Here is a 25,861-nt window from a genome sequence, read left to right as displayed (position 1 = left end):
GGAAGCTTGCGGTTAGGCAATAACTATGCCAGCCTTGTGGATGGGGTTGATGTTCCCCAGAGCACACTTGCTTTGTTTCTTTCCAACTTGCTTTTTAATCTGTGCTCTGCTACATCTCTGAGTTTCAAGTAGCAGAAAACTTAGCTGTAGAACAACTTTAACAAGAGAGTTCTTTGCACATGGGTACCTCACATGAGCAGAAAATTTTTTTTCCAAGGGCATTTGCAAAGAAAATCTGTGGCCAGATAATTCATTATGCAAACTAAAATTTGTTGTTACTTTTTGGTAAGTGTCTTAGGCTGGGAAACAAAAGAGAGGGTGAAAATGATTAAGGAACACTGAGAGCAGGGTGGGAGAAATAGTTTTCCCCAGAAATAAACCCCTAATTGGCTATCCAATACCAGGAGATCTGTTTAGAGATACACTGAGCAGACTGAGCAGGTTGCATTTTATGTTGGTGTGTGTGTGTGTGTGTGTGTGTGTGTGTGTGTGTGTGTGTGTGTGTGTGTGAACAGTAAGTATCATTAGGAACACTCTCTTCTGGAGGATGCTGGAGGATGCAGGAGGATGTGCAGGCGGGCCCTGTGAAGCTGGGCTGAGTCCTGTCAGCACCTGCTCTGCTTTGTCTCAAGAGGCCCCTGCATCTGTACTAGATTATTGCCTGGCTGGGTCCCAAGTTCCCTTAACAGGAGCTCCAGGGACTGGAGGCTTGGCAGCAGTTAGGACTGCTCCCCCCCCCCCCCCATTTGCTAATAACAGTGTTTGGAAGTTCTAAGACATCATCAGGGTTTGTCTGGATTATTCTTCTATCTGCTTCCAACTTTAGTTTTCATGAACTTTTGAGGTACTGTTTCCATCATTTGGTTTTTCAATGGGATAAAGAATACTAAGCAACAATGAGTCTGTGATTGTGAGAGACAAAGGAAAGAGAATTTTTTTCATCCCCTTGAATTGTTAATTTCTATTTTAAAAATAATGTTAAAATAGACATAGAAGTATTGTGTGATGTTCTCATATGTACTGGGCACTAAAATGAACTTATATAAATCCATGAGCTCTATAACTTTAGAATCTGTGCTTATAGATTATATGATATGTATATTTTATGATCTACATGTTTTCTAGCATCCATATTAACATGGTATTAATATATATAGTTTTTATGCTTCTTATATTGACTGTTGCAACTTACTAGCAACTCACAAAAATGATAATCTTGCCAGGCGGTGGTGGCGCACGCCTTTAATCCCAGCACTTGGGAGGCAGAGCCAGGCAGATCTCTGTGAGTTCGAGACCAGCCTGGGCTACCAAGTGAGTTCAGGAAAGGCGCAAAGCTACATAGAGAAACCCCCTGTCTTGAAAAACCAAAAAAAAAAAAAAAAAAATTGATAATCTTTCCCATCTCATAATTAAAACCATTATAATGCTGGTACTTATTGGTTAAAAGCTCAGATTTCTTCATATCTCATTATCTCAGTGTTTTCCTGGCAAACTGATATCTTTTGATGAAATACAACATGCAACTTAAATATTAATAAATTTAAATAGGTGAAAATTATTCTAAGACTTTAAAATAAGACAGCTCACTTGGTTCTGTCAGTGGGAAGAAGCAGTTATATCAGTGTAAACAAATTATTTACAGAGCATAGTTACTGCAGGATATTGAAGTAATTGGTGTTAACAATTTCTTTTCACATGCTTATTTCCATTATAAATCACACAAGGAGTTATAAATCCATTATTGAAAATGGACAGATGTTGGCTGAGCATAGAACTTATGCTCATTTTGCTATATAAGAGTGGCATTTGAATTGACAGATTTTGACAACATTTTCCCCTCTAAATTGTAAAAATAATTATCTGGAGAGATACAACTTAGGAGTTTTCAGAATCTCATTTAAAGTTAGAATCTAGCATGTCATTTCTGGTCTAAAATACACATTTCCCTATTGAACAAGCGAATCTAAGTATGTGCTTTGAATAGCTTTTCCTCATCCAACTGCAGTAGGTTAGAGCTTTTTGTATGTCCATGTACATGCTGTGCTATGCAGATATACCACATACCTATGCACCAAGATATTAAAGACGCGCTTTGTGATACCAGTCTGACTTCTTATCTAACAAGATTAGAAGGTATGGTTACAAGTTTTTGAGTCTTATAAGTGATGATAGCATTCAGAAAAGGATTATCAAAGACAGCTGAGTTTGATAACATACACATTCATGAAAGAAGCTTATAATTGATTGTGAGGAACATGTGTGACTCAAATAACTGGGATAAAAAGACAGTTCACAGTGGTCAAAGGTCAGAAGGCTGAGTTATCACAGGCCTTCTTTTTAAAATTTTATTATTTTAATTTTAATTGGAAATAGATTCTTTCCTCATACAATACATTCTGACCACCGGTTCCCCTCCTCCACTCCTCCCAGCTCCCCTCTTTCCCTGGTCTGCAGAGCCACTCCTCCCCTGTTTCCTCTTTCAAGAAGAGCAGCCCTCCAAGAAACAGCAGCCACACAGTACAAAATAAGATGCAATAAGAAAATGAGACGTCCTTATATCGAGGCTGGACTTCTTAAACTTCTTCCATTTGTGTAATAGTCTTGGTGGTCAACTTGACATACTCGAGAAGAGGAAACCTCAATTCTCATTTAAGAATTTCCTCCGTTAGTTTGGCCTGTGGGCACATCTATCTGTCAGGCATTCTCTTGACTGCAAATTGATGCAGGAAGGGGTGGCCTACTACTGTGGGCAGGGCTTCTTGGGCACGTGCTCCTCGGTTGCATAAGAAAGGCAGCAGAAAATAATAGTTTTCTTCAGTGGAGTCTAACTGGGTAGATTAACCACACTTCATGGCCAACTGGGTAGTTGGCCAACACAAAATGAACTAAGGAGTATTTTTGTAGACATCTTGTCTCATTTTGCTTTATTTAGGCATATTTTGGCTTATTGTTTTTTTTGCTTGTATGTTTCGGTTTCTGTTTTTGTGGGTTTTTTTTTTTTTTTTTTAGTGTTTCTTGGTTTTTTTGTTGTTTGTTTTATATAGAGAAAGAAGGGTCTTGGAGATAAGTGGGTAGAGAGGGTCTGAGAGGGATTGTGGGAGGAAAAAGCAGGTGAATAATTTTTCTATGAAAACAAGTTCAATTAAGAAACCAAACAAAACCAAGCAAACTGAAAGGTAGCAGAGCAAGTAAGTGAGGCAAGCCTGTAAGTAGCATTCTTTCTCTGTCTCTCCTTGATTTCCAGCCTTTAGAGTCCTGCTTGGGCTCCTGTCCTGGCTTCCCTTCCTGGTGGACTGTGACTTGTGATCCAAATATGCCCTCTTTCCCCATGTTGTTTTTGGTCATGGAGTTACTCAGAACATCAGAAACTAGCCTAGTACAACTTATAACCCCTTTTAACTAAGAAAGCTTTACAAAATCTTGAGTATGAAACTATGTAACATATGATGTAAATAAAAATACAGACAATAAATTAGAAGGAAGTTTATCTCCAGTAGTTCTTCCAGTATACATATAATTTTACTGTTTATTAAAGACAGAAGCTATGTTGAATACTAATAAATGGATGTGCTTATTTATTTTACATGAAGAATTAAATATTGGATGAACATTTGATACTGTAGGATATAGAATACCTTAGGTGTTTTTAAGAACTGATCAACATTTTGATTTTATGACTCAATGCTGAGAATGTCACTTCAAATTGTACATAATGGCAGAATCGAATGTTGGTAATTGGGTCCTAATCTCAAGTCAAAACTTATTTCATTACTCAAAATTCAGTGACTTAAATGGAACTATAATCCCTAAGGAAATAGAAGCAGTAATTAAATGTTTCCCAGCCCCCCACCTGCACCCCCAAATAATCTCAGGGCCAGATGGTTTCAGTGCAGAATTCTGCTGGAATTTCAATGAAGAGCTAATACTAACACTCCTAAAATTATTCCACAAAATTGAAACAGAAAAATCATTGCCAAATGTTTTTTATCAAGCCACAGTCACCCTGATACCCAAGCCACACAAAGTCTCATCAAAGAAAGAGAATTGCAGACCAATTTCCTTCATGAACAATGAGGCAACAATACTCAACAAAATATTTGCAAATTGAATCCAAGAACATATCAAAACGATCATTCACCATGATCAAGTAGGCTTCATTGCAGAAATGAAGAGATGGTTCAACATATGAAAATCTGCCAATGTAACCCACCATATAAACAACTGAAAGAAAAAAAACCCCACATGATGCTGAAAAAGCTTTGGCAAAATCTAATACTCCTTCATGGTAAAAGTCTTGGAGAGATCAGGGATAAAAATAATAAATCTAAGCATAATAAAAACAATATATAGTAAATCCACAGCCAACATAAAATTAAATGGAGAGAAACTCCAAACAATTCCACTAAAGTTGGAACAAGATGAGGCTGTCTACTCTCTCCATATTTATTCAATGTAGTACTTGAAGTTCTAGCTAAAGCAATAAGACAACTAAAGGAAATTATGAGGATACAAATTGGAAAGGAAGAAGTCAAAGTGTGACTATTTGTAGATGATATGATAATATACATAAGCAACACCAAAGACTCGAGTAGGAAGCTCCTACAGCTGATAAACACCTTTAGTGAAGTGGCTGGATGCAAGATTAACTAAAAAAAAATAGTATCCTCTTAAATACAAATGATAAACAGGCTGCAAAAGAAATCAGGGAAACCATGCACTTCAAAATACCCACAAATAACATAAAATATCTTGAGATAGCTATAACTAAGCAAGTGAAAGACCTGCATAACAAGAACTTCCAGTCTTTGAAGAAAGAAGTTGAAAAAGATATCAGAAGATGGAAAGATCTCCCATGTTCATGGATTGCTAGGATTAATATAGTAAAAATAGCCAACTTACCAAAAGCAATCTACAGATTCAACACAATCAAAATGATTCTAATAAAATTCTAAGGACTCTGATAGGACAATTCTCAATTTCATATGGAAAAACAAAAAAAACCAGGATAGCTAAAGCAAGCCTGTTCAATAAAAGAAACCCCAGAGGTATCACCATCCCTGATTTTAAGCTGTACCACAAAGGTATAGTGATTAAAACAGCATGGTATTGGCATAAAAACAGGGAGGTGGATCAATGGAATCCAATGGTAGATCCAGAAAACTCCATGCACCTATGAAAACATGGATTTTGGCAAAGAAGTCAAAATTATACAATGGAAAATAGAAAGTATCTTCAACAAATGGTGCTAGCATAACTGGATGTTGACATGTAGAAGAATGCAAATAGATCCATATCTATTACCCTGCATAAAACTCAAGTCCAAGTGGATAAAAGACCTCAACCATAAATCCAAATACACTGAACCTGATAGAAGAGAAAGTGGGGAATTGCTTTAAATGCATTGGCACAGGAGACAACTTCCTGAATAGAACACCAGTAGCAAAGACACTAAGATTGATAATTAAAAAATAGAACTTCGTGAAATTGAAAAGCTTCTGTGAGGCAAAGGATGATCTCAATGGGACAAAATGGCAGCCTACAGAATGGGAAAAGATCTTCACCAACCCCATATCTGACAGAGGGCTGATTTTCAAAATACATAAAGAACTCAAGAAATTAGACATAAAAAACCCCAAAGAATCCAATTAAAAAATGGGGTACAGATCTAAACAGAGAATTTTCAACAAAAGAATCTTAATGGTTGAGACACAAAGAAATGTTTGATATCGTTATCTATCAAGGAAATGCAAATCAAAATGACTCTGAGATATCATCTTTCACCTATCAGATGGCTAAGATCAAAAACACAAATGACAATTTATATTGGAGGGGATATGGAGCAAGGGAAACACTCCTCTATTGCTTTTAGGAGTAGAAACATGTACAGTCACTTTGGAAATCAATATGACAGTTTCTCAGAAAATTGGGAATCAATCTACCTCAAGATCTAGCTATACCACTCCTGAGCATATACCTAAAGGATGCTCAATCATACCACAAGGAAATTTGCTCAACTATGTTCATAACAGCTTTATTTATAGTAGCCAGAACCTGGAAACAACCTAGATGTCCCTCAACTGAAAATGGATAAGGAAAAATGTAGTACATTTACACAATGGAGTATTACTCAGCTGTTAAAAAATAATGACATCATGATATTTGCAGGCAAATAGATGGAACTAGAAAAGATTATCCTGAGTGAGGTAACCCAGACCAAGAAAGGATAAACATGTTATATATTCACTTATAAGTAGTAGATATTAGCCATAAAGTAAAAAGATAACAATGCTATATTCCATAGAACAAGAAAGGCTAGGTAACAAAGGCACAAGTGGGGGGAAGCATGGCTCTCCCTGGGTAGGGGAAATAAAAGAGATCTCCTGGGTGGACTGGGGGCAGGTGGGGATGGGAACATGAGGGACCAGGTTGGGGGGTGGATGGAGGAAGAGAGTACTGGAAGACATTATTGGAAAGTGGGGGCATTTCAGGGTCAGGTAGAAACCTGGTGTAAGGGAAACTCTAAGGAATCTATAAGGATGACCTCAGCTAAGATTCCTAGTAATAGTGGATATATAGCAAGAACTGGCCATCTTCTGTGACCAGGTAAGACTTCCAGTGGAGGGACTGGAATACTAACCCAGCCACACAACCTTTAACCTACAATCTGTCCTGCCTATGGGATGAGCTGGGATAAGGGTAGCACAGAGATTGTGGAAGTGGTCAAGCAATGACTGGTCCAGCTTCAGACACAAGCCACAACAGCAAGCTTGCACCTGACTATGCCTGGTGTGCCAGGACCCAGAGGTGGGATGACCCAGAGATCTAGGACAGAACCAAACATGATTGGAGAAAAAAATTGCTAATGCCATGATGCCTAATGATATTCTACTATATCCATAGATTGGTGAATTTCCAAATTGTCATTAGAGAGGCTTCATCTAGTAACTTATGGAAACAGATTCAGAGACTCGCAGCAGCCAAACGTTAGGCTGAGTTTGGGGAATTCCCCAAAATAGGGTGAGGAATGATTGTAGGAGACAGAGAGGTCAAGGACATCACAAGAAAACCCATAGAAACAACTAACCTGGGCTCATAGGAACTTACAGAGTCTGAACCAACAACCAGGGAGCCTGCATAGGAATGACCTAGACCCTGTGCATATATTTGACAGTTGTGTAGCTTGGTTTTCTTGTGGGACTCATAACAGTGGGAGCAGGGGCTACTCCTAACAATTTGGTTGGCTTTTGGGAACCTATTCCTCTTACTGGGTTGCCTTGCCTAGTCTTAATATAAGAGGAGGTGCTTGGTCCTACTGCAACTAGATATGCCATGCTTTGTTGATACCCATGGGAGGTCTGCCCCTTTCTGAACAGAAACAGCAGAAGAATAGGTGGAGCTGGGGCAGAGGGGAGGTGAGGAGGGGGAATAGGAGGAGAGGAGGGAGGGAAACTTTGGTCAGGATGTAAAATGAATAAACAAATTTAATTAAAAATAAGTCAGCAACTCAAGCAGCAAGTTTTAAAATGACAATAGTTAACAGTGGAATCCAAAGCTATACTAATGCAATGGTAAGGAATGACAGTAGGAAAATAATTAAAAAGTACTGGCCATTATGGTTCTACAACAGAGAATTTTCTGTACACCCAGCAGAAACACTGCAGCTCATGACACAAACATCTAAATCTGAGTTGAGATGTTCTAGGCAGTGTTTGCTAATGTACAGTGTGAAGCTTCCACACTGCTATGTACACATGGTATGTATTCAGAACCAAGGCTTCAGTGAAGTCAGAGGATGAAACACGTAAGGTGTTGCCAGAAACACCTTGGATTCATTAGGCTCTATAGTTTGAATTAATTACTGGCTAGTCTCTATGCAGGATCCAGGGGTTTAGAAACTGCATTATCTGAATAGGCCATATTTTGATTAATGATAAAATGTCATCACTACTTTCCCAGACTTAGACTTCTTTGCTTGCAGACTAAAAAGACGACATTTCATTATCATTACATTCTTGATTAGCTGGAGAAAGTTCAGGCAGGGAGAATACCATTGGTGTCCACAGTGAGGTTCAGAGCCATTGGAAACAATGGAGTCTTGGGAACTGACCCCATTAGAGTGTGCTTGCTTAGGATTAATTGGTTATAGAAGTAGATATGTAACATGATATCAGATTGAATTTGGTCTTAAACACAGGCAGATGAGAATAGATTGATGTGAAAGTATATGGATAACCACTGGTACTTTGAAATCTGAATCACTTCATAATAATGCCATAGTTAAAGAAGATTAATCACACACACAAATATAAGATTGATTGATTGGAAGAGGGGGACCCTGAAACTACAGTGGCTGCTCTTCATTACCAGGCATAATTGAAGTGGAATGAAATGTGTCCTATACTTGACAATGGTCAGGAAACATGTAGACTGCTGCCAGCGGTCCTTCTGGTTATCATGGAAGACATTTCCTTGATCTGAGCATGGCTTTTCTCACTTGTATGCAGGAGTGTTGGCTTCTTAATTCAACTCTAAAATCAGGATTATTTGGAGACAAATGATTGTAAATGATTGGCAAAACAATCTTATTATTATTTTTTACTGTGGAAGAACTACATATGTTTTATTCAATGAGCTTTCAAAAATGTGAACTACTGTTCAATTAGAAATTTTGTGTGTTTGAGTGAGCTCATGCAATTTTATTCTCTTTATTTGTAGTATGATATACTCTAAATCAATTAGCAACCCAATTTTGTCCTGTGGCTTTCCCACTTTGCTGCATTTTCACTGAATTGTGCTCTCAATATCACACTGACTGCCTGGAATGTGGTGGAATCCCACCAGTGGGATCCTTTCCCAAACAGTGATGCTGGTTCCTTCCAAGCTACATTCCAACAATGTTTAATTAGTAGAAAAACAGTTACTGACTGACCCAAAAATAGACAGGCAACTTACTCCTATTAGAAATAACTTAAAAAAGAGAGAGAAGAAGAAGAAAACCACTCAGAATTCTAGGGCAAAGAAAATTTGATTCACTCATAGGTAGAAAGATTTCTGTTTCCTTTTATTTTTTGAGTAAGACAAATAACATTAGCTACATAACGAAAATAAAAAACATGAAATTGGTCTTTAAAATATTCTTTTTAATTAAGATTTTTGTTGATGTGCAAAGTGCTGGCTTTCGTTATGGCATTTTCATACCTATGTATCATTCTACTCCAGTCTAGTCCATTTCACTTTCCCATTGCTCTCCCTCACTGCCCTCCAACTCTTTTCTTTCTGGTTCTAATTAATGTTAAAATTTCAATGATGGGTAATTTTGCCTAAAAGTTAAACTAGACTTAGTCCTATGCAGGCACAAGGAACAAAACCAGAAGACAGTTGTCAGCATCATCTCCAATAAATCTCTTTTCAAACAGATAAAATATACTCTCATTGGGCAAACTCACTTTCTCAAAATAGTTGTAGTCTACCAGAACTGATTCTGGACAAGTTGAGTTTATATCTTAATTATTGTTCCCACATACAATCAAAACAACTGTGGCTCTTAGTGTACCCTTTCTCCCTGTTCTATTCAGTATTTCACTTTCTTGCTTTATTAATTATACAAAATGTTTACCATAGCATCTCCTCACATACATATTATTTGCCATGATCATATTCAGCACCCACATTACCCTTCCTCATCACCCTTTCAATTTCCCACTGGTTTCCTTCCTCTTTCAAAATACCCTCCTTTCTGATTTAATGCCTTTTGAAATTAAAAGTTGATTCTGGATACAAGGGAAAATGTGAGACATTTGTCCAAGTTTGGCTTATTTCATTTAACATGATGATCTTCAGTTCTATCTAGTTCCTTGTAAAAGATATAATTTTCTTTTATTCATGGCTAAACAAAACACCATTGTATACATATGCATTTTATTTACTCATGCATCTGCAGATGGGAACTGAAGCTGTGTCTGTTCAGGCTTTAATCTTTCACAGAACTGTTAATTCCAGGAACCCGTGTCCCTTAGATATCTAGTGTAAACTCTAATGAGCACAAATCAGAGTAGCATGTAATGAACCTTCTGTATTTTCCAGTTAACACATTTCTGCCATTACTGCTCTGTTTCTCAGCTACAGAGTTACAAAATACAGAGACATACTTAATGACCTAATGCTACTCTTCTTTTTACTAATCTCTCATGGTAACAACACTAATTGCCTGAAAGTTCCAGGTTTCACATCTGACATGGATGGAGATAAGAATATAGGCCATGTTACATGGACAAAAACTTTATATAGTACCTAAAACATTTCTTAAAATATCTATCTGTCTGTCTATCTATCTATCTATCTATCTATCTATCTATCTATCTATCTATCTATCTATCTACATACCTATCTATTATTTATTTTGTTGTTCATTGTGTATCTACATGCCACATTACATGTGTAGAAGATCAGAGGGATTATGGGAATTGGTTCTCTTTCCACTGTGTGGGTTCTGGGGATTGAACATATCAGGATTGTCAGAAATCACCTGTATCTACTCAGCCATTTCCTCAGCCCCTAAAATGTCTCTCAAATTCCTGATTTTTTCTATCGAGTTAACCTAGAAACTTGTTTTTTTTGGGTTTTTAGTGATCTGATTTCACAGATCAGGAACATGGCATCTACTGAGTAAATAGAAGCCTAAAGTGTACCCCTTCCATCACATCACAGCATTTACATTTGAAGTGTATAGCCCCAATCCCACTCTCTGCCCTCAGTTTCCCCAACTCCACACCTCAGTAGTTTTCAAACACTTGTCATTGCATGCCATGCGTGGTCTCTGGAGTTCTCATAGGAGTGCCCAGCTGTTACTTCATGCCTGACTCGTTATAATGTGACTGATGTCATGGGCTGGAGACTTGTGCTGTTACCTGGGTCCTACTGCTCAGAAGGATCCTAAGCCTGGCATTTTTTTCCCTGGCTTTTGCTATCCTGAATTCTTAATCATTCTTATTGATTATCCATAAATGTTGAACAAGACCCTTACATTTTCATTTTTCACTCAGACCCATAACTTATAGACTGGGTCCTTTATTGCAACCTTGGTTTATTTTAAAATTTGTATTTGAGACAGACATTTTTCAGGACCTGTCTGCATGGTAGCCAAATTCTAGATCCCTTATATTCACAATGTTCATTGTCAACATTATGATCAACAGTATTCCCAGTATTTCAAGCACAAAAAATCAAGAAGATTTCAACTACTTTTCCCCATCTTTACACTCTGCTTTATTTTCCCCACTTTATTTTTTATGATAGATAAACTGTCCTTAGTATCTTGAGGTTCAGAGAAACTGCTTGGCCTGACTAGGGTTGGAAACAGACTATGTCTTTGGAAATATGCTACTGCAAATCCTGATGTGCTAGCATTGAAGAAATTTGCCCTTTTTTCTTTTCTTTTCTTTTCTCTTCTCTTCTTTTCTTTTCTTTTTAACCTTTCTTTTTTTTCAACTTTTTAAAAATAATTTAATTTAATGTTACATATCAGCCATGGATTCTCCTGTCCTCCTTCCTTATGCACCCATCTCCCCGCCCCTGCCAACCCCCCATTCCCATCTCCTCTAGGGCAAGGACTCCCCTAGGAATTCAGCTCAACCTGATAGATTCAGTCCAGGCAGGTCCAGTTCCCTCCTTCCAGGCTGAGCAAAGTGTCCCTGCATAAGCCCCAGGTTCCAAACAGCCAGCCCATGTACTAAGGACAGGTCCGGGTCCCACTGCCTGGTTGCCTCCCAAACAGTTCAAGCTAATCAACTGTCTCACTTATCCAGAGGGCCTGAGGAAAGACAATAGCCTCAGCTCTAAGACTTAAAGATCTGCAGTTGACCATTTTAGACTTTAGTTTTGGCTTTCTGGAAATTCAGACTGTCAGCCCAATTTAGTTTTCTCGCTACTTCCTGGTTTTAATGCCTAATTTCTATACATTCTTTTCTTTATTTAGCTATGAGTATTTTTCTTTCATTATGTGTATTCTTTTAAGCCATATTAAATATTACATGCCTGACATGTGTAAGTGCTCAATAAATATTTGATGACTAAGCTAAGCAGAGTGTGCATAGCATCCATGACATATTACATTTCTAAAAATATAGACAAAGAGAGCAACTCTGTAGTGATGGAGACAGTGGTGTTTTCTGGGGAAAAAAGATAGTATTTCCAATTTTATTTTTCATTTTAGGTACAATTTTATTCCATGCTACCAACATTTATAAACCTTTTTGTTCATTTTTGTCTTTATTGACATATTTAATGTGTCTAAGGAATCAGAGTGAGACTAGATTCACTCTCTAATGTTTTCAGTTTTGGGTTTCACATAAATTGTAATAAGTTTGTGTTGGCTAAAATTTAACTATAGATATGCTCTATTTCCCCTCTTTTAAAAAGATGAAATCAAAAGCATCAGTCACCTGGGAGTGGTGACACTCCTGTGAGCTCAGCACTTGAAAAGCACAGTTACACAGAGCTCCCTGAGTTCAAAGGCATCCTGATCTACATAGTAAGTCTTTGGCCAGCCAGGGATACATAATGAGTCTCCCAACAGGAAACAAATAAACAATGCTCCCTACACCCACATACACACAAAACAGCAACCATATGAATCATTTGGTGTCCTTCAAAAACTGTCTAGCCCCTTGGTAAGTAGGCGTTGGATGTTTTACTGCTGTGCAGTGGTAAGTTAGAACCATGGAAGGCTATTTAAGGTGATGGTATATTAGTTTTAAAAATGTTGTTGCATGAAACTTAAGCATCATTTTGTAAATAATAAATCATAGGAAAAAAAATCACATCTCATTTCTTCACCAAGACTGCTTTCTCATTCACTGGCATCCTGTTTTTGCCTTTATTTGAATCTCTGGGATTCACTGGGCATTTAATTCTTTCCATTCAAACATGGATAAGGTAGGCTTTTTGCTATTGCCATTTTTTTTTATTGTTTTCATTTCTATATAATAAATCACTAGGTATAGTGACAGGTACATGACTTTTGATTTGCCTTTTTGTATTAAGAGTGAATGTGGCATGTATGTGTGTGGGGTGTGTGTGTTATCCTGAAACTGGCAAAAATCTTTCTGATGAGAGTAAACAATAGTTTGTGCCTGTTACACTATGGAGTATCTAAAATGCTAGTCTGGTAGCATGTGTATTTGTTTGTTTTTTAAATGTGAGGCAGAGACATTTCATACTTCTGTCAGGTGAACACAGAAAGGAGGTGCCCCATCCCTTCTCCTAACACTCTTCAAAATCTTTACTCTGCCTTTCAAAAACCTTGAGTATGACTGGTGTATTAGCTACTTTTTTGTTGCTAGGGTAAAGCGCCATGACCAAAGAAGCTTATAGGAAGAGTTTGTTTGGGGCTTATGGTTCCAGAAAGATAGGAATCCATCATCGTGCATGTAGGGGTGCATGGCAGTGGGTAGGCAGGAATGGTATTGAAACAGCAGCTGAGAGCTCACATCTTCATCCACAAACAAGAAGCAGAGAGTGTTAGCTCAAAATGGAGCAAATGTTTTGAAACCTCAAAGCTGGCCCCAATGACATACTTCTGCTACCAAGGTCACACCTCCTAATCATCCTCAAATAGCTACCAACTGGAGACCAAGTATTCAAATACCTGTGATTTTGGGGGACATTTCATTCAAACCACCACGGTGATATTTATCAGAAATTATTTGTTTTCAGAATTCATAGAATTCCCACACTGTTTCAGTTCAAGAGAAGATATCAAAGAGAATGGATCAGACCGTAATATTTACTCAGAATAGCGTTGATGATTCCTGAAATGTTTACGTAGAGAGCATTTTCTACAGCCTGTTTTCATAGGTACTTTGATGCTTACGGATAGCAAATGGAATCTAGTAATATTCTTGAATAATTAACCAACAAGTTTCATTTACAGCAGGAAGTTACTGACATTAACAGATAAAATGCAGACAACGGACTGTTTCAGAATCTTTAATGCATGGGATAATGAGAACGGAAGTAGCATGTTAAACACGGCATTTTCCCCTGTGCAGAGATTCCTGTATCATGTTACTAAGATGATACATAGCTAGAGAGCTGATGCTCAATATTCTTGGTTCCATCAGCCCCCGGAGTATGTTCAAGAGAATCATGTGCCCAGATTCTGTGCGAGTGACAAAGACAAAGACGACTATTTGGAGTCACCCCATCACGGTGTGCGTTCCATTGTGTCTGCTTCCTTGGTGAAAGATCTCTGACTTGAATCTTGTGGATTTTCTGATGACTGTGTTTGCAAACTTTTCACATTCACACTTAGTGCGGCTCTCTGGGGTCTTGTGCTTACTTTCCCGGTGAGGATTTCTGCTGTGTCAAGTCTGTAATGAAGATAATAGTAGACTTGAGCTGTATTGTATTTAAAAAATCCATCAAAGCATTTTTACATTTGTTCTTTTATTTTGATTCTTTCTTCATCAGCCTATAGGGCAGGCTGAGTTTATTCTAATCCCTCTTTCACAAATGAGGAAATCAAGGGGCTGAAACATTATGTATTGAAAGATAACAGTCTAAGTGAGTTGCAGGCCTGAAAGACATGTCACCCTAACTCCCTTATTATGCCTTCAGGTTACAGAGGCAAAGACTGAACATGAACACAGTCAGTTACAAGGACTGGTATACTTGTTTTAATTTTGATGGAGTCCCACTTGGGATTGTAACCATTTTGATTCTGTGTCTGAATACTGTAATTGTAGGTGTGTTCTACTATCTTTCTCCCCACTTTAATATAGCTTATATATGACTTTTAATCTCATTACTAAGATATGCTGGACTTTCGTTCATTCTCTAAATATCGCTCCCTGTGAATTGTTCTTTTATATACTATGCCTGTCTTCCTTTGTCAGATTTTCTAGATTTTTATGCTATAGTTATCGCTGATGTAATCAAATGTATTGCTTTATATTAAATATAGAAAATATCATAGAAAGTCACATGTGTAGTACAAATTAAAGTATTTCTCAGTTGGGAAAACAAAAAAAAACACATTAAAAAACCTCCACAAACTCCTTCATTCAATTAATTAAGTCCATAAGTAGAGCAAATACATGAATGAATAACCAACATAGGAGATCATCAACATGACTCAAAAATAATGAGCAGATCAAAGAAACATGGTTCTTTTTATCCCAAAGTAAACAAATTAGTTCAAAGTAGCATTGGACAGGATGAAAAGAAGCAGCCACTTTTATATACAATAGCATTATTGATACAATATCTTTGTCAGTGAAATCATCACAATTTCTCAAAAACAGAGGCATGTTTTCTTTGAGCAAGTCTACTTCTCAGGCACACCTGAATCTCAGTGAGAGAGACTTTAAGAATATGCAATATAGTATAGTTTGTCAAGCAGCATGACTATGATGTGTGGGACGAGAGAGATGGCCTGCAGTTAAAAGCACTCACTGACTTTGCAGAAGACCGGAGTTAGGTTCCCAGCTACTACAATGGTGGCTTTACAACCACCTGTAACTCCAGCTCTAGAGAGATCTGATGCCTCTTGGGCACCTATACTCACATCACACTTATAGAAACCCCATATAAGCAATTAAAAAACAACACCTTTAAAAGAGACTATGATGTGTGACCCAAAGAAACTACATTACTTCATGGAAAAGCATATACAGCATATTTGATCTCAATATGCAATGACCTCCACAGCATATCAGGATCATTTTATTTAACTGCCTTAATGAATCTATGTTTATTTTCCCCAAGGATCTGCTGTGTGTCTTTGATAACTTTGTTGTTTCTATTTAAAAAGATTGATTTTATGTTTAGGAAATGTGATTTAGTATTTTGGTCCATAGTTTGCTGTTTGATTATTAGCATATGTGTGTTTCTGGTTGAAGAATGGACCTGCAAAATCACAAAAGTCAGAGTGTATTGCTTGAAATTTCTTTGGCTCTTTTCATTCTGTTTGTTTTTAACCTATTTCAGTTTTTTTTGTTTTATGTTAGTTAGTTTATTTTATTTTTTAGATGACTATTTTCTAACAAGAAGAAATAAGGGTGTGGATTTAGATGGATATGAAGAGGATCTGGGGAGGGGCAAGTCATAATCAGAAGCTATTGTATGAAAAAAATCTATTTTCAATAAAAGAAGGAATAAAAAAGAACAACAAGGGGCCACAGACATTTTATGGTCCATTCCTGTTTTAGAGGTAAAGACTCTAAGCAAAATAGGAGTTATGTTGAATCATGTGAATGTATTTTATTTACAGGGTGAAATTTAGGGCTGAATTAAAACTATTTAATGTTAAGTATATTAAGGATAGTGTTAAATGTCTATTTGTATTATATATTAAGTATATAAAATTTAATGTCAGTGGTAAAAATTTTTAGTTGCTTTTGTGGTAATGAGCTGTCTGTTTCTAGACATGCCTTCTCTCCTCTTTGCACTCTGATTCTTAAAACTTTGAAGCTCTTGGTTTATTGAAAATGTTTTAAAGACAATCACTAACTCAAGATCATTTTAGTTCTATCAGCGTGTCTACACTTGTAAGCATGTTCTCATATTTTGTAAATTTTTGGAGGGTCTAATGAAATATCTCCCTCTTTTGAAAGTTATGTTATATTAAATTAGCATTTGTTAGGGTAAGTACTCTAAGCATACATTTGAACTGTTTTTATATTGTGCCGGGTTAAGATTTTCCTTTTTCTAGTTCTGAAGTCTACTTTTAATTCCCACTCTTTGGTTACTCATAGCACAAATTGCTCAAATTACAATATATGCTCATGTATTCTTACTGTTGAGTGTGTTTGGTTTCATAGGCAAGCCCAGGTTGTAAGTTATGCATTGCATCTACCAAATCACCCCTTGTGATTTTAGCAGTCCATTCAGACTAAGAATAAATAATTAAATCACATATTTCTGACTTAAAGAAACTCTGTGGATTACAGTTTAAATGTTAGGATTTTCAGATGTTGGGGAATTGTGATAGAGATGGGAGGCAACATGAAGGGCTGGTATAGCAGGAACATGGGGACCATCTGGAATGCAGTCTGCTTTGGGCAGAAAGTTAGAAGGAGTTAGGAGAGGGTAGAAATTAAACTGTCTTCAAGCAGCCAGGCCCTGTTTTGTAAGCTTCTCTGAGACAAACCTAAGAACACTGGAATATACGAGAGCATCTGTACTATCATGCTAACAGCTTCTCAGACAGGCAGAGGCAATCAGAATTCTAACTCTAGTATGTCCTTCCCACTTCTGTCTCTCTCTCCTTCCTTCCTTTCTTTGTTGGGGATTGAACCCAGGACCTTTTGCATGCTAGGCAGGCTCTCCATCTCAGCCATCTCTCTAGCCTCTGTGTTCTTCTTCTTATTATTATTTTTTTTATATAGAAAAGTAGTTCATTCTGCCAGATTCTTCGGAGCACTTGCTCCAGATTTCCCCACACAAGTGGCCTCTCATTTGAAAAGTGAAGCCGGGTTCCTTTGATCATACATGTTTTCAATGGTTTCTAGGAAGAACAAAGTTTCAAAAGACAGGCTGTAAGAAAATGTTTAAATATTAAAGTAGGACATATCTAACATAACCTCAAAGACATAATGTTTACAATACACAAATTGATTCATTTATCAAGTGAGGGCATTACAATATAAAAACAAATCTCATGTTTATGACTTCTTATTTGCCAGATTTGTCCAGGAGCTCTTAAATCTAACCTATAATTAAACACCAACACTCTCAATAGTTTGAAATATTCACATTTCACAAGAATACATTACATTTCCTATCAACTCTCTCCAACCAAAACCTACCCTATTACTCTTCTCTCCTTCAGGCAGAGTTCACGGCCATGCGGGAGCAGTACATGCGTGGGGGTGAAGGCTTCATCATCTGCTATTCTGTTACTGACCGCCAGTCATTCCAGGAGGCTGCCAAGTTCAAGGAGCTTATTTTCCAGGTCCGTCACACCTACGAAATTCCCCTTGTGCTGGTGGGTAACAAAATTGACCTGGAACAGTTCCGCCAGGTGAGTGCAAATTTTCTATTAGCTTGTCTTTGCCTCCAGTGGTACCTGGTATCAAGTATGACTGCATTCTGTTTCAGTTAATCAACCACATGTTTTTTTTTTTTTTTCCTCCCAAGAAATAGATGTATTTTCCTTTATAGTGTGTTTCCTTCCTCTATAATCATCTGTCCCATATGCTGTTTCATAGTATCCTCACCATTCTCTGTATTCTTGAATCTGGCAGGTGTCATATTTGCTTTGAACAACAGTGTATAAAAGAAAAGACCCTATGGAGCTTTTGAGTTTGAGATTTAAAAATCCTGCAGCTTCTGTGTTTGCCACTTGGAATGTTCACATTTAGTTCCAAACTTCACATGAGACCCATGTGTCATGGGCACCAGGGTCAGAGCTGTCCTTACCAAGGTGCCATGCCTTGCATGTTTACTTAGCAGTCATCTCCTGTTGTTATTTGAGACACCTCAGCCAATCCACCTGGTACAGCAAATGTCCCCCAGTTGAACATTATTTGTTTTTTGACTTATGAAGTCCATAACAGACATAAAGATTTAAGTCACTAAGTTTTTGAGTCATTTTTCATGCATTGATGGATAAAAGTCTTCCCTTTGTGTATTGAATGAGAAATTGCTCTCATATACAGTTAGTCATTTCTAAACCATGGCTGCTCTACCATCATGATATTCAGATAGTTTCATGTATTCTTCAAGCAAAGTTCAGAAGGGAGAAACTGTATGTAATTTGAATGACAAGTTTTCCAGATTTGCCATCATTCATTACAGTGTATTCTCATCAGATCAGATACTGCTTCTTAGGCATCTTAGGGAGGCTGTAACGGTGCCCTCTCTGAGATGGCTGCATGGAACCTGTAACCCAGCTGCTATCTGTTCAGGGACCAGGAAAACCACCACAGGATTCCATTGCTGTGACTTAGATTATAGAAAGTAACTTGCATGCAAATCAAATTTTTGTAAATCTAATTCTCTAAATTGAGTTGCTTAGTTGTAATTTGGGATGCTTCATCTTTATTTATACTGACTTTAAATTTGAACCGGCTTTTAATAGTTTCTGTTATTCCATTTAGTGATTAATTTTTAAACCAACCACTACTATAACTTACTAATAAGACCTTTTGCTAAGGTAGGAATAATGGCTAAAGCAAACAGAGTTATTTCTCCCTAATTTGTGTATCTTACGAATTTGAATTTTCATGTTTAATGCATTTAATGTTTTCTTAAAATGGAAAGAGCTCATATAAAGCCAGTATTTAAAAAGCTCTGCTTAACATGAAAATGCAGCTATTTACTGCAATGTCTTTTTTGTGGTGACTTTTTTTCTGTTTTATATTGTGCTTCAGATTCTAAGCTTCTCAAGGTGCTAGCTAACTGTTGATATGATAGCTGTCTTAGTTACTGTTCTGTTGGTGGGAGGAGGCACCATGACCAATGAACGTTTACAAGAAAGCATTCACTGAGGGCTCGTTTACAGTTTCAGAGTGTTCATGATCTTCATGGTAGGGAGCATGGTGGCAGGTGGGCATGAAACTGGAGCATTAGCTGAGAGCTCACATGATCTCCAAGTTGCAGCAGAGAGTTGGGGGAGGGCATGGGCTTTTGAAACCTCAAAGCCCACACACAGTGACACAGGTCCTCCAACAAGGCCACATCTCCTAATCCTTCCCCAACAGTGCTACTAATTGGGAACCAAAAATTCAAATATATGAGCCTATGGGGAGCCATTTTTATTCAAACCAAAAACAGAAGCTGTGCTGGTTTGTTTCCTGTGTAATTGATCTGTTGCTGTTTTCCTACTTTATTTTGCTTTTGCAAAATTGTTTATTATGACAATTAACACAAGAAGTGTTCATCTCAATAAGTTTTTACCACTCTATCCTCACTTATTTTGCAAAAAAAGAAGAGGGTCATAGTGTCTGAACCTCTCAGATACAATCATCTGAAGAGTGGGATGCTTTGATCTCGGTCTTAGTTAGTTTTTGTCCACTTGACACAATCCAGGGTCATCAGCAAATAGGGGATCTCAGTGGAGAAAATGCTTCTATTAGATTGGCCTCTAGGCAAGTCTGTGAGTAGTGATTGATGTGGGAGGGAACAATTCACTGTGGGCAGTGTCACCCCTAGGATGGTGGTCCTGAATTGTATAAGAAATAAGTCTGAGCAAGCTGTGCGGAGCAAGCCAGTAAAAAGTCTCCTTCCATGATCTTTGCATCAGTTTCTGCCTCCAGTCTCCTGCCTTGGGTTCACGTCCTAGCTTCCTTCAGTGATATATTGTAGCCAGTAAGCCAAATAAGTCTTTTCTTTCTCAAGTCACTTTTATTATCTGTCATAGCAACAGAAACTTAAATAATACACTTGCCTTAGGGCTTCTAGGAAGAAGCATGAGGGAACACTAATACTCATACATCATTAGTTGTAGCATGAATCTTAAAAGGTCTTATTAATAAAAATAAACCTGAAGCCATGTATTGGGGTGAATGCCTGAAGATCAGAGAGGCAGAACAGGCCACAGCCACCTCACTTGGCCAATTCCTCAGCTGATCCTGTTTCCTTAGACTGAACTGTGCTGCTCAAAAGCCTAAAAGCTTAACCAGGCTCTAGTTCCTCATCCTCATGCCTTAAATACCTTTCTGTTTCCTGCCATCACTTCCTGGGATTAAAGGCTCTTGTTACCATGCCCAGCTGTTTCCAGTGAGCCTTTGAACTCACAGAGGTCCAGATGGATCTCTGCTTCTGGAATGCTAGGATTAAAGGCGTGTGCCACCATTTTCTGGCCTCTATGTCTATCTAGTGGCTGTTCTGTTCTCTGACCCCAGATAGGTTTATTAGGTTGCACAGTATTTTGGGGAACATAATATCACCAATAATTAGTGATTACTAGGAGGCAGTACCTGCACATCAGTGATTACTGTACCTCCTCAAGTGTACACTGAGAGTTCCTGGAGAACAAACAACATTGACTGGGCTACTCAGGGGAACTGTAAGTGATACTAAGAAAACAAGGAATATAAGAACATTAGGAAACAGGTTCAGTCCACACGTTGTAGAGTGATTTTGTGATTCCAAATACTGGTGACACTGGCTTCCCCATGCTTTCTAGGCACTGATATTTCTAGGATCAAAGAAGACTCTTGACTCAAAGACTCAAAATGATCCCTGAGGCAGGTTCAGGAGGGCCCATCACACCCTGGAAAGTTGGCTGCTCCTTCCCAGTCATCACTAAAGTGAATCACAGCAACAAAAACCACAAAGCACTGAAGCCAGCACGGTGACTGAGCAGAGGTAACAGTCACATTGGACTTCACAGGCTTCCTTTTAGATAAAACAAACACACATGAGAGTCACAGAGAGTGAAAAACCATGGACATACAATTACCACCTTCTTAAAGGTGCTTCTGCACCAAGTGTCCAGTAATGAAGTCTCTGAAAATGAAGTGCTGATGTGGAAATTGGGCTTCTGGCTGTGGTGTTTGTGATAGAAATGACCATTCCTGAAATTGCAGAGTGGGGTTTTTCTTTGTAATGTGATTTCAATTTACACTTTATTTTAATCTTTTAGCACTGTACTGTTAAAATGTAAGCATTTGAAGAATGAGACTATTAAAGAGATAAATCTATCAACAGAACTTGACTTTACAAAACTATTGTAGCTAGCAAGAAAATTAAGACTAAAACAGACTATGTACTCTATATTACATGTATACTTGAAAAATTATTTCTGTATTTTACATCTGAAACACAGACAGGTATCTATCTATCTGTCTATCTATCTATCTATCTATCTATCTATCTACCTACCTACCTATCTATCTGCCTACCTACCTACCTACCTACCTACCTATCAATCGTCTATCTATCATTTAAGTAAAGATGCTAACACCAAGACTGTTTATAATAAATCCTATGAGGCTTCCTGGAGTAACAAAGACCAGTAGTTAAAGTCCTGGACACAAAATAGGCTGGACTTGTGTAGTAATGAGGGACTAAGGATGAGTGTCTCACAAGGTATCTCTTCTTTCTCAGTCTTCTTTGAAATAGGTTAAAAACAGAAGAGTTCTTCTATTTAAAGCTGCCTATTTAACACTGTAGGTACTTATATTGCTAAGGTATTTGGGTGAGCTTTATGTCCTTTCAAGCAAAAAAAAAAAAAAAAAGATGAATAAAGAAATCAGTAGGGGTTGGGGATTTAGCTCAGTGGTAGAACGCTTGCCTAGCAAGTACAAGGCCCTGGGTTCGATCCTCAGCTCAAAAAAAAAAAAAAAAAAGAAAAAAAATAAGTAATGATGATTAGAGCATCAAGATTTTGTTGTTTTTTACCTGCTTGAGTTAAAATGAAAGAGTTCTTTGTAAGAGCTAATATTTTATCCGGGAATATTTATTCTGGTGCTGATGATGGCATTGATGAATTAGTCAAGCATGGGGCTTCATTAATTATATTTAATTCTAACCACAATCATGGAATTGGCTCCCAAATGATGTGATGCCTATTTATCTAGGAGTCAACTCAAGCTTCTAGACATTCAGGAATTTGCAGAATTTCATGCAGTCAGTTAAAGATAAGAGGTAAAACTTAGCGTTTTCTGATTTAACATTTCACTGCTGTGCTGTGGCCTGTCAAGTTCACCATGAATGCATTCTTTGTTTTGCTTTTGTTTTTTCCTAGATTAAGGACCCATAGGATGCCTCTCAGATAATAGAGCACAAAACAAAAGCAAACAAACGGACACTCCAGCTTTTTATTGCCAAGTAGTCACAGGGAGGATCAGAAAACTAATTCTTTGAGTGTGAATGGAGATCTTCAACTCCTGGACAAGACAGTTAGCCAAAGCAAGAAGAAAGAGTGAGGGAAAATAAGGAAAAGACAAGGGTCCTGTGTTATGAAAGACTGTTTCATATAGCTGGACAATCTTTTCCAGAATTCAATGCAAGGACTTTTCTATGTGTGATGTTAGGGTTTGACCCCAGTACTGGCGCAGGACATGAGGCAGCACTAACTTCTGTCCGACTCTGCATCCAGACTGTTCTGACTTCTGACTCTCTGACAGCAGCGCTAGGTCCTTGAGCCTCTGTGATCTCCTTGTTCCTCCTAGTCAAGTCCTCTGACATCACACTGGGGAGAGAAAGGATCATTTCTGTTTGTGGAAAACCCTAACCAATTCCATAAAGAAGGCTTATGAATTGGAATGACTTCCAGAGATTTGGGGGATAAAGTTTTCCATCAGTCACAGACTACAAGCTGTCTTATCCTCAAGACAGAACATGGCAAACCCTTCAGTTATAAGAAAGAAACTTGAAACCAGGAGCCATTACTCTCCAAAGCTGGGCAGCTCAGTAGTGCCTTGGAAGCATTTCTGTATTTTTCAATGAGATATCTAGTACCATAAATATTGATCTTAATTAGAGGTGGGTAAATATATCTCTGGGCATTGGGGATGGCTTTGTTGAGAAAATGGTATTTATGTAGAGTTATAACAAATACCTACTTAGCATAGCAGCATATCAATAGCTTGAAAATACTGTAAGAAAATAAGAAATCCAGTCCTCTTGAAAACCTTTCTCCCTAGGAATGATGCAAAATAAGTAAGTAGATCACCACATTATCTCACTGCCAGTGCAGACAATAGTTGATGACAAAGATGACACCCATCAGCATATTTGGGGAAAACACCCCAAAAGACAAATATTCTGGTCAGGGAGAAACAATCTGATGCAGGATGAGGGCTATTTTAAGAAGAGCAGAAAGAAAATAAATGTTAGGAAGAAGGAATAAATCTTGGTTTTAGAGCTGTACATAGCAGTAGCCAGTGATTTGTAGGGAGTTGGGAGATAAGCATATGTCATAAACATGTGTCAAGCATGCTCTGAATAATTGCACGGACAGTTCTCACCTTGGAGACACATTTCATCAAAGATAAAACAAACATGCAGATATCTATCAGGGTGTATGATATGAGAGTCAGCAGATTTTCAACTAATGAGCATTTATTTTCTAAATGCAAATGAAAAGTTTAGCAGTTCATTTCTACTGTCATGATAAACACTTGAATTTAACTAATAGTTTTATTTATCTCTAGTTATACATTTTATTTTGCTTTTGTTTTCTTTCTATAATTTAATTTATTAAATGTGAATGTTAACTCCAATTGATATGGAAGTAAAATAAAGCCTAGAATTTTACATAATTTGTCCAAACTTTCAATGTAGTTCTGGCTATCCTGAAACTTACTATGTAGACCAGGCTGGCCTTAGACTCACAGAGATCCTCTTGTCTTTGCCTTATGAGTGCTGGAATTTAAGGCTTGTGCCACCATACCCAGTTAATTTATATTTTTAATCCTTTGAGAATTTCATACATGAGTGCTTGTTTATATAATTTCCACTCCTCAATCTTCCTCCTCTAAACCCTCCCATGTAATCCCCGACTCATTCTCAAATTCACAAACACACACACACACACACACATACACAAATAAGTTCATTTAGTGTTGCTCATACATTCATTTGTTTTTAGGGCTCATTACATGGGTTTAGATAAATTATTAAGAGGCTTATCCCTGGAGGAGATTGATTCTCTTTCTCACAGTATCTGGTAGCTTTTCATTTAGGATTGGGACTTTGTGAAATTTCTCCCACCAACCTTGGTATGAAAAATGATGTTATCATTATTACAGTCTTGTTTAGACTACCATAATTTTGAAAATTCATTGGTGCCATTTCTTTGTCATCTTTAGATGACACTATCTCCTAGTAGACATTCTGATCTTCTGGCTCTCACAATCTTTTCAGCCCCTCTTCCAGGGATATTCTCTGTGCTCTAGCTGTAGGAATTGTGTTGTAGATTTCTCAGTTGGGGTTGGACACTCGTAGTCAGTTGTTCTTTGCATTTTGACCTGTTATAGATCTCTGTAACAGTCTGTCTGCTACAAAAGGAAGCTTCTTTGATGAGGGGTGAGAGCTGCATTGTCTATGAGTATAAGAATAAGTGTTTAGAATATAGTAAGAAATAATATTGGTTTTAGATTCCAAGCAGTAGATTCTCTTCTAGAATAGGTGACCTTCCCAGTCATGGGTGGTTGTCTAGGTTTACAATACAGGCATGAATTCCCTCCCATTAAGTAGGCCCTGTATCCAATCAAATTGCTGTTGGTTGCTGCCAAGACAAAACTGCCAATATTGTGCCATTGAGGCTATCTTGCAAGCTAGTTATTGATGGATTTCAGCTGGGTTGGACACCATTGTTTCTTCTTTGTCAGCCTTGCATAATTCCTCTGGCTTCTATGAGAGGTAATCCTCAGAAAGGAGGCTTCCAGGTCAGTTCCAGCTAGATTCCTCCAAGTCCTGTGTCCAAAGCATGTGGTATCATCAGAAACAGGGTCTTATCTTTAAGGTCTTGGAAGCCGTCAAGAGCAATACCAATAACCTCTAGTCTTTTTTAGTATCATGAACCCATACCCCAACCAACAGCTTGAAGTGAGGTTTCCCATGCATGGTACTGGAGTTTTTATTAAATTTGTCTATGGCTTACAGGAGGATCATTATCACCCCATGTAGCATAACTCCATTTAAACCACACACACACACACACACACACACACACACACACACACACACACACACACACATTACATATGTGATTTTAGGTTAGCTTATAAAATAATCTGCTTTTCTAAACAACTTTAGTGCTGTTTATTTTTCCTCCTCCTTCCTCTCTCTGAACTAGACCCCCTTCCCTTCCCTAGTTAACGACCCTCCCCTTCTCACCCCTTCTCTGTTTTCCATTTTAATTTATTTATCAAATGATTAACAGCTAGTCAGTAAATAACAATCACTT

General features: G+C 37.7%; 1 protein-coding gene across 2 annotated transcripts in view; it reads left to right on the top strand.

Annotated features, from left to right (window-relative positions):
- Positions 1-25,861, top strand: part of Rit2 (Ras like without CAAX 2) — a 317,425-nt gene that overhangs the window by 127,465 nt on the left and 164,099 nt on the right. For both annotated transcript variants that reach the window (XM_036204820.1, XM_036204819.1), the window contains exon 4: positions 17,831-18,022. In XM_036204820.1, the coding sequence (XP_036060713.1) occupies positions 17,831-18,022 (192 nt within the window). The remainder of the gene's footprint in view (positions 1-17,830; positions 18,023-25,861) is intronic.

Source organism: Onychomys torridus, chromosome 13 (assembly GCF_903995425.1).
Source record: "Onychomys torridus chromosome 13, mOncTor1.1, whole genome shotgun sequence".
Lineage (NCBI taxonomy): Eukaryota > Metazoa > Chordata > Mammalia > Rodentia > Cricetidae > Onychomys > Onychomys torridus.
This window is presented reverse-complemented; position numbering and strand designations above follow the sequence as displayed.